Here is a 10,386-nt window from a genome sequence, read left to right on the forward strand (position 1 = left end):
CAAAATAGTTACCGTAGTCATTCTTTTTCATTTCTACAAAATGGTTTCTGAGTGTTCTCTGTAACATTTCTTAAAAGTCCTTACTGAAAAAGTGTTACATCTAAAGATTTTTAATCTGTTACATAAGACTAATCTTTAAGTTATGAAACTGGAGTGTTGTGACTTTATAATGTGTTAGATAGAATATAAAATTTTTAGAACTGTGTTTTAAGAGGGAGAGAATGAGTGAAATCGGAGTAGGGAAATAAATATTTCATTTACTTTCTTAGACTCCAAGAAAAAGAAAAACACGACACAGTACAAATCCTCCCTTCGAATGCCATGTTGGTTGGGTGATGGATTCCAGAGACCACAGGCCAAGAACTTCCTCTGTGAGGTAATTTTTTTTTTTTTGTCATAGAAAATTTGTTTGCAATGTCATTAGTTCTCATTAGTTCTCATTGCTAATGGAGAAATAGGCTGTGATAAAAGACAATTTATGAATACAGTGGAAGCAAGAGTGATCAAGACAGACAAAAACATAGAATACAAGGCTGTCTGCAAGTAAACTAGCTAGACTGACTGTGTTCACAATGTTGTTTGTTGATCCATGATATAGTAGCAGTAATATTACTTGAAGTACTGATGTTCACGTCGGTGATTTTGCCTTCAAGTGGTTGTTTAAAATCAGGCATTGCACTAATGTTTAATTATCATAATCCAGAACTGCCTGGCTTTTGACTTATTAGCACAGAATCTGATTTTCTTGAGGTGCACCCAAAAACAGATGCCTGGGACGCCAGGCAGGCATTGTAGCCATCATCAGGTGACTGTACTATTCTGACAGCTCTTGCGTAGATCAGAACGGTTGAAAACTGATTTTGTAGAAAAGCAGTGTTTATAGGACAGAAATATTTGGGTGTTTTTCTTTTTCTTCAGCAGTTCCAATGCTTCACCTTCAGAAGGAGCTCCGCTAGCAGGAGGTTATGGGTGTACCCCAAATTCTCTTCCAAAATTTCAGCATCCTTCTCATGAACTGTTAAAGGAAAATGGCTTTACTCAACAGGTGTACCACAAATATCGTCGAAGGTGTCTAATGGGTAAGCCGCTAAATGCACTTCCTAAAATTTTAGGTGGAAGTTACCAGGTGTCAACTGATACCAGTGTTTTCTCCACATTGTTCCTCATCCTTAATTTTTCTTGGGAAAGGAAAGCAAAATTTATATTTGATGCTTCTATTTTATGAACACTGGTTTCCATTTAACTTTTCATTCCCTGACAAAAAAATTACCCTCAAATTTAAACTTAGTTATTGGAAGATCTTGTGTGTGTATTACTAATGGAAAAGCATTTGAAAATATTCTGCTGAAAAATTAAAAATAGCTGCTTTTTTTTTTTTTTTTTTTTTAACCTTTCTTTTTTTTCTTCCAGAGAGGAAACGGTTGGGAATTGGCCAGTCCCAAGAAATGAACACGCTTTTTCGTTTCTGGTCTTTTTTTCTGAGAGATCACTTTAATAAGAAAATGTATGAAGAATTCAAACAACTTGCTCTAGATGACGCAAAAGAACACTACAGGTATTTGCTTTTTTCCTGGAAGTTAAAAACTGTTGAGGTCTTACCATTCATTTTAATGACTGAAATTTACACATATCTGAAGCGAACATTTTTAGTATTGGCTTTGACTCTTTTTGTAAATCTTTAAAATAGCAATCTGCATAAGTTATTTTAATACAAAATCTGTTTGTATGTATTTGTGCTTTGCGGATAAATAGCTAAATGTGCAGCAGTTCTTGACTTGTAATCGGTCGTGAATTCTACAGAATCCTGTAACTTGTTGACCGTGACCAGTCAGCTCTATACTTACTAACACTTAGAAGATTCTTCCTTCCATAGGTGAAGACATTCTTAACCTCATTCAACTTGTTCAAACTGCTTCTTGCCTTCCAAAAATACCAGAAAAATGACCACAGAGGAAATTACCACTGCCCCTTTAGCTCTTTGGTGATATTCCCTTCCTTTCACCCAGTTTCCCCCACCTGTTTCTCTTGGCCAAAGAGACGAGGTAGCCCAACATTTTGAATGGCAAGTGAGGAAGTACGGGCTGGGGAATTCCTGAAGTTCGGATATGTTGTCTGAGACTGCAGAGCGATAGTCCCTAGGGCGCAAAAGTGGCTTTAATTATACCTTGTGTCTCTGCTCTGAGCTTTCTCCATGCTCTGTGATTATCCAAGGATACGTTCACCAGGAGAAACTTGAGAAGGCTCTTAAGGGGACTCAGGTGGCAGCAGATGAACGCAGAACAGGAGGTCCCAGCTATCGTGAGGCCCAAGGCAGCTCTGGTAACGGTGTGGCAGCCAAAGCCAGAGCGTTACTAAATACCGAGCCAGAAACCCTGGCGCCGGGTTGTGCGGGAGCTGAAAGAACGGAGTCCTGCCCTACGCATCGGGTTTTGCACTGATGGTGGGCTAGGCTGACTTTTGGTCTGAGCCACTATGGTTGGTTTTATGATGAAACTGTTTGTGTGTATGCATACGGAAAACCTGAAGGCATTCGTCTTCGTTTTGTATGTGTGTCTAGTGTCTGTAGTTCCTAAGTTGAAACTGTGGGACAAACCTGATTTTCTGAAGTCAGTTTTGATTATTTGTGAAGATGTTTCCAAACAATAGGTCAATAAAAGTTGCTGTGAAACAGAAGTGTTTTTTAGGAGAAGGGTAAAATGAGACTATGCCGTTTACTTCAGTGCAAGGAGAGACTGAAAACTTGCGTCCTTCTGAGGAACGAGGAGCGTACGTATAAGATTTGCATACCTCTTTGTTCTGTTACAGGTACGGATTGGAATGCTTGTTTAGATTTTACAGCTATGGCCTAGAAAAGAAGTTCAGGCAAGAAATATTCAAGGATTTCCAAGAAGAAACAAAGAGAGACTATGAAGCTGGTAATTATCATAGGCCAGTCACTGCTCACACCGGGGTCACTTTAGTTGGGAGATAATCCCAATTCCTTGGCACTGACTTGTTAGCTAACCCAAGAGCAGCTTTCGTTTGTGTTCCTTTTGTCTTACATTTCTCTTAAACATATAGTTACCAGTGAATAATTAAGTTTTTAATTAAATCTGATCTTTCTAAATTGGTAAATTTTTTTTTTTCCATTATTAGGTCAGCTGTATGGACTGGAAAAATTTTGGGCTTATCTAAAATACTCTCAGCACAAGACTCCAGCCATTGACCCCAAACTGCAAGAATACCTCAGTAAATTTAAGAGACTGGAGGACTTCAGAGTGGATGTAAGTTTCAATACCTATTTTACATAAATATTTGGTGTACGAATATTGTTACTGCTAGGTAAACTGAAAACAATACTTAATTTCACAAAAAGGGTGGCTTTACAAGTCCTGTCAGTGACTGGAAAAAGCATGATTAAAAATTTAAACTCAAATGAAAAATGCAGTTTTATTCTAGACATTCTTCCTTGAAACAAAGTGTGGTGCTGAGGTGTGGTGGCTAAAATGTAGTATAAAGTGTTGATCCATTTTCATTGTGTAATGAAATAAATAGCAAAAAATTGCTTACTTGTCATTTGGTAAGACTGATGACTTCTATACTGTTTAAGAATTTGGCAAATGAATTACTGCCCAACTGGCATTTCTGAATGAACTGCGACAGGCGTTGTCCTTGCTGAAACTTTATATGCCAAATTCAATGTATCCTTCCTGTAGAATCCTGAATTCTTAAACTCTGTGATTGCAGAGTAGAATGCTGCCGTGCTTTTCCTAACGGGGTTGTGGTGCACTACATTACCATCACCCTCCGTAATCCTCCGTTTTCTAGGAGTTGTGGCAAACATTTGGGCAGTGACGATTAAATAATGCTGTAAGACTGTTCGAAGTCCTTAATACGTCACCCACTCACACTGTTAGCTAAACGGCCAGGAAAGCTTTAGAATATTGTCAGTGAGCTGTGAATAGCTAAGATTACTAGGCCTAACTGAAGGCGTCATTATGGAATGCTGTGTCTTTTTTGATCCTTTAAGTATATGAAAAGGTAAATACCTGGCCTTACAGAAAAACATTTACCGGGTTGCCGATGTTTATTTTCAGCCTCCTATTAGCGAAGAATCTGGCAGAAAGAGAGCGGTTGCTGCAGCAGGTGAGGATTCGGGTCATCGCAGACATCAGTCTAATTCTTCTAAAACACTTCTTGCCGCTAAACCCACGGCTGCCTGTCAGTCCCAGGCACTGGGAAACCTTACCAGTGGGAATACTGTGCAAGCGTCCGTCGGCCATAACAGCGCTGCCGCACAATCTATAGAAAGTGACGTACCAGAAAAATAGACTTCAGAAGAGCTTGTGCCCTTCAGAATCAACTTTTACACCGCTCTCTTAATTTGGAGATCTTCAAGGCGAGTCAATCTAATACATGATTAAAAACATATGGGAAGACAAAGGATTGGATTCTCTTTTTCATGGGATATAGTTCCAAAACACTTACCCTAGGAGAGTTGCTCTTGGTTTTGGGATCATTGGAAGGATCCTAGGGAAGATTCTTTGGCTTCAGTATTGCTTTCCTCAAGCTTTTGTTTACAAAGAACTGCATTCCTTGCATATGCAAAAAATACTTTGGGGATGCCTTACATTTCAGCTCATATTTCTTAAGAAAAGGTATGATATGCCCATGTTATTTACTGTGCTTTCTTTACCCGGATTTTCTCATTATTTGTATTTTACCAAAGCAAAAAAGATTAAGTTATATGTAGAATTCTAAATGTAAAGGAAGGATCTATGGGATTGGTTTGCTCTTGAATCTAACTATTAAAAAGTATGCTTTTGTGCAAAAGCATGCTTGAGAATGTGCAGCTATATACGCAACTGCATTTCTCGATTCTATTTAAAGACATAGTTTCTATTTTTTTCAGGGTCTCCATAGTTAGTATTTTATTAAGTACGGAGTTTGAGTGGACATAACTGGGATAGTTTTGCAGGTATTTCCTTCAGTACTGGTTCATAATAACTCAAGCAACAGAAAAATGCAGGGGCAGATGGATCTGTTGATTTCATAGCGTCTTAAATTAACATACGGTATCTATAGTTTGTGCAGGCTGTTAAAATAGCAAACTGTTCAAATTATTCTTGGCTTGAGAGGTGTCTTCATTTGAATTCTCTTATAATTATGAAGTACTCTAACAGTTGAGGCATAATTTTTAAATTTTTTTCTCCATATTTCAAGTAATAAAAATGAGTTTGGAGGGAAACAAAGTATTCCTTGTAAATCTTATTTTTTGCTTTATTTTGTAATATCTGAATGAAGTTCTGCTTAAGTTGTGCTAGCTAAGCCTAATTTCAAACAGGTCTAAATACAATTTCACTGAATGTAAATTATTCAAATGCAAATCCATTTCTGTAGCTGAAAGATGATGATTATAGCCTGTAACTTCTTACTAACTTCATTACTTTGTTTTTAAAGACTTGAAAAGAATTGAGTGGGTAACATCTCTTCCAAGGGTAGGTGAGAAGAATTTCAGCTTTTTGTTAGTTAACGGCAAAAAAGACTTCAGTTTAACTTTAAAAGTTAAAAAGTTACATCTAGCACAAATGCCTTAATCCATGAAGGTGCCCTAACTGACTGCAGAGCCACATACAGGGTTTTAATTAACAAGTCCATTAATTTTTCAGTTGCTGTCACATGAATCTCAATGAAACAGATCATGTTTGCCTTGCAAAGGAGTACATGTTAGCAGTGGCCTTCCCAACAGTTAATACAATTTCAGTACAAAAGGCTAAATTTTGTAAGTGGCCTGTTTTAAATGAATTTAAATGAACACATACCCATATTTTAAGTAATATCCTATAAATATGCTGAAGTGACACATCTCAATCCTGTGTTTGATCCATGCCTTTTGCTATCCAAGAAAATGATGCAAATGTAAATTTGGATTGAAATTGTATATACAAGTAACAGATTTAAGATATTTCCTTTCAGTTTTTCATTGGAAAATGTGCAGATTAAGCTTTTAGTGTCTGTAATTTTGTGGTATCTTGACAAATTTTATAAAAACAACAACCAAAAAACCCCCTAATACTGTTGTATATCAACTTTTTTTTTCCCCGAAGTGTGAAGAAAAGCCACCTGCAAGAGCGTAAGGCTGTAGATTTGCATGTGAATTTCTGTTGCCTCTGGTGCGCTAAGGTATGGGGGAAACCCAGCCCATTAAAGGCGTGAAGTGGTTCTTGGAATGTGAGCCAGCTTTCTTCAGGTTCAATGTTGATGTATTTTTTTCATATGGCTGGGTATTTGCCGAAGAAAAATACGACAGGTGAATGATCAATACGGCTGACAGCCAAGAGAGCGAATACTTGACGGGCTGCCTGCCCTGTTGGCCTCTCCAGGGCTAGTTGCTTAGAGAGCGTCCCTTTATTTAGGTGGACAAAACCCCACCCAAGTCCACCCACAGCTCTGGCTAGCTTTCAGGAATGCCCCCTTTGCTTCCCACAGGCTTGAATCTTCCCTCTCAGCCTTGCGGATAGGTGGAAAACATGATACTTACGTCGCCGCTGTTTGCACGCTGGGCTGAGAGCAAAGCCATTGACCTTTAGCGAGCCCAGAGACATTGCTGGCTAAGCAGCTTGTTTCTCTATCTGGCTTCAAGTGGTTAATCACCTCTCAGTGACTGGCATACCTGCTGCAGAGCCAGAAATTTGTCTTTGAACACGCAGGTACATGTCCAGCATCCTTTCCGACGCCTTTTAGGTCCCTTTAGGCCAACCTTCAATTCGCTTTTCTTAAGACTGGTTGTATTCTAACAGTAGTCTATTACTAAACACTTAGCAAGTCTTAGAGCTTTCCTTGTCTAAAAATTCTCCCGTGCACTTACTAAAGAATTTTGCTTAGGTTTGTCTTCATTTCTTCTGTTGAGAAATGACTGCACAAATATCTCAAAACGCTACCCTACCTGAACTCAGTACGATTTTTCTTTTGTCATGCTCAAAATATTGGATTCTAAAGGCTTTTTAAAAGGGAAGGGAAGATGGCTCTTGTGCCAGAGGAGACCAGATAATGCTTTCCTGTAAGGAGCAGCAGTAGCCTGTCTGTGTGCCTGGTGCTCCTGGAGTTCAACAGGGATTTGGGTTGCTGTGGGAGATCAAGCATTAGAATGAACAGAAACCAGTTTGCATTCATAGCAGCCTCTACCCTGCAGCCTTTGCTTCAGGCATCGCTGTGGTACTGAGGTGACAACTGCACTCCCTCAGTTCCAGATGGAGGAAGAGACTAAGCGTTAGCCGATGCTGCGTGGTGCTTTGTGTTTGGGCTTTTTTACTGACAAATCCCACAGCTATGCTAGGCTCTATACCTGGAATCTTAAAAGCTTTCTTCTCTGCTGCCTTCAGCCTAGGTGTTTTGGGCTTTTTGGTTTGGTGTGGGTTTTTTTTTTTGGGGGGGTAGGGAGAATGCAGTTCCCTTCACAACTTACGCTTCCACAAACTCCACTATGACAATACAGCACACAGACCAACCCCAAAACCTAATCCCATAATGGACTTACAGCTTTTAACTTGGCTAAGGTATTACTGTTGTATGACCTAAGTGACAAGAAACTTCAGACAACTTAAATGGCAACATTATAGCATCTTCAATTTAATCATCTCCCTTACCAGTTCTAAGGTAGGGCCTCAGTACCTTCAAAGCCGGTTAGTTGAGGTTTCTTTCTAGTTAAAAAAAAAAACAAAAAACAAAACCCCAAAAAACCCCATGCCTTCAAATATGTATAAGCAAAGGACAGTGATTTCACTTCTGTGAAACGGAAGCCGGAGTCAGTCAAGAGAAAGGGAGTTTTTATACAAACAATAGTTGAATGCTTGTGGTCAAGTGACAAATCCAAACTTGCCACCGGCACTTCACGCCTCCAGAAGGCTTTATTCTTACATGCTCACAGAGAGTATGCTCGTAGGCCTTGCCTGGTTACCTAGAAATGTGACAGGTCTGTAAAATATGATCGTCAACAACAAAAAAGGTAGTAAACTTTGTAACCAGAACGGGGACAAGTCAATTTGTTCACGAGTTCTGCAGGCGGGTTGCAGTGCCAGACCAGACCTCTGAAACACATTGAAGTTGCCACCTTCTGGTACAGGAAAAAATACATAAAACCACAAGAATCCCCAAAGAGAAAGGGTGAGGAACACTTTGGGTTTGTTTGGGTTGTTGGTTGGTTTGGGGTTTTTTTTAAGTTTTCAGGTAAACAACCCTTCACCTGTGTTTGAACCAACCTTGGCACAGATGTTCTATCAAAAGCAAGCTTAAAACCTGATCTGTAAACACCTGTTAGCAAACATTCACCTTTAACCATAAATTAGAAGCCAGGGGAAGGATTTGCCAGTAACATTCACACTTAATTATTTATTTGGTTTCCATATTTAAGTAAGCCTTCAAGGCCAGAGTTACATTATTACTAGCATTAAGTAGGAAAAGGCATAAGTAGCCAAATCTGCAGCTGCAATTGCATCATTCCATTCATGCCTGAAAGAGCAGTCAGAGGACCGGGATGGCAGGGGTTTCCCCGCAGCCTACGCTTCCCTCTGCAACTTTAAAATGGGAGAGAACCGAGAGTGCAAGAAGGAGTCGAAGGCCTCAGGACTTCATCACAAAACCCACTTTGACCTTAATAAATGAACTTCAGCAACACTTCCGTACTGAGTTGCTGAATTAGTGAGTTCTCCTTCATGGAAAACTACACAGCTTTGTCCTAGATGAATAAAACCAACCCCAAAGCAGGGCCAGGAAGACCATTATATTCAAAGTACTAGGTCTTGGTCGATATTTTGTACTATTCTACATCCAACAATGCACATAGTTCCTGGAGGAAATAGAACCCCACAAACTTTTATTGCAGAGAAAACAATTATCAAAGAGACTCAAAGCATAAGTAAGGATTAATTATTCTTTGACCTTTACAATTAAGAAAGTAAAACTAAACTGATTTTGCACGAAGAAAAAAAAAATACGCTAGAAATAGCTTTGAACTAAGATATCTGAAGCGAAACAAGACCTGAAGCAGAGTGCCAAACTGCTTTTACATGATGTGTCTGACCCTGAAGGATAGAAAATTTAAACCTTAGCCAAGGAAAAGTAGATCTGGCTCAACAAAAAAGATACAAACAAGTACAAGCACGTGAAAAGATAATTCTGTAGTCCCTAGTGGAAATTCAAGACATGCAGATCAAGTAACAACATGGTACTTTTTTTTTTTTAAATCAAGAAGGTTTAAAAATAGATTTCCTGCCATAATAAAGCATTTTTTGGGAAGCGGTGTACAAATAGAGCAGAAAGATCAAACCAAATGACTACTCAAACTAGTTTAATGCTAAGTCTAGCCTAGGAAAACAAGTCCTATATTAAACTGGAAATGTATTTTGTTTCTAAAGATGATGAGAAATACTCCCTTCAAGTCCCTTCTGTTGCTTAAACAAAATTTAACACATTGTCAGTATCAACCTGCTTGTCATTTTAGTTAATAGTGAATTTTGACCAAGTGATTGACACAAATGTGCCAAGTATGAACGCCTCCATAAAAACTATTATATTAATTGCACTGAAGTTTTGATGGATCTGCTGTTACGCTAAATTATTCTTTCTATGTGTCAACTTTTTATAAAAATGAAAGCTACAGTGTGCTTTAAAGCACTTTTTTTTTTTTTTTTTTTTAGGTTGTCAGCTTTAAGTCACTAGTGACTTTGTATGTAGGATGAATGAGGTTAATTTAGATCCACTAGACATGAACATACAGAATTAAGCCTATGCAGCATCCTGCCACAGGATGACAGTTTTGTATTCTTCACAGTTACCATTAAGTTGCTTCAAAGCAAAACTCATCCTTTACCCATCTTGCTGTTCAACCAATCCTAAAGCATAAGAGTAAATATTTGAGCACTGTTCTTTTAAAACAATTTAAAAAAACCCCAAACAATACAAACCACAAACAAACAACAAAACTTCACGTAACTTCACTGTGATTAAGCTTCACCACATTCCTTACACTAAGGGAAAGGAAAAGGCTGCAGTCAGGGTAGGAAGGCACGGCAGATGCAAAACTGCCCTTCCTTCTCCAGCAGGAACTTTGTACATAAAACAGATACAAGCATGACAAACAGCTAACTCTACAGCTACACCAGATGTAGCCATACTAGTAGGGTCAGGAAGTGAAGAGCAGAGTAACTCACAGCAAGGGTTAAGAATCTCCAGCCATGAATTTGTACAGTAAAAGCTGCAACACGTAGTACGTGTATTTTTATGTGGAAGCCTGGGGGGCGGGGGGGAAATATTTATCTGGTTGCCCGATCTGGCAGTTGGGTAAGCTGCCTTTTCCTGCTCTACAGCTCTACACATCTCAGTGCCATGATGAGGTGCAACAGCTGGCGC

At 38.9% G+C, this 10,386-nt stretch overlaps 1 protein-coding gene across 6 annotated transcripts in view; it reads left to right on the forward strand.

Moving 5' to 3' along the window:
• LARP1B (La ribonucleoprotein 1B) overlaps window positions 1-6,775 on the forward strand; it is a 33,827-nt gene extending 27,052 nt beyond the window's left edge. For 4 of the 6 annotated variants that reach the window (XM_075709001.1, XM_075709002.1, XM_075709003.1 and 1 more), the window contains exons 14-19: window positions 270-376; window positions 919-1,079; window positions 1,411-1,555; window positions 2,806-2,915; window positions 3,136-3,263; window positions 4,077-6,072. In XM_075709001.1, the coding sequence (XP_075565116.1) occupies window positions 270-376; window positions 919-1,079; window positions 1,411-1,555; window positions 2,806-2,915; window positions 3,136-3,263; window positions 4,077-4,310 (885 nt within the window). In that variant the 3' untranslated portion in view covers window positions 4,311-6,072. The other 2 variants (XR_012831001.1, XM_075709004.1) reach the window with 2 other exon arrangements.
• The last annotated feature ends 3,611 nt before the right edge of the window (window positions 6,776-10,386 follow it).

The sequence above is a fragment of the Pelecanus crispus genome, chromosome 4, assembly GCF_030463565.1.
Source record: "Pelecanus crispus isolate bPelCri1 chromosome 4, bPelCri1.pri, whole genome shotgun sequence".
NCBI lineage: Eukaryota > Metazoa > Chordata > Aves > Pelecaniformes > Pelecanidae > Pelecanus > Pelecanus crispus.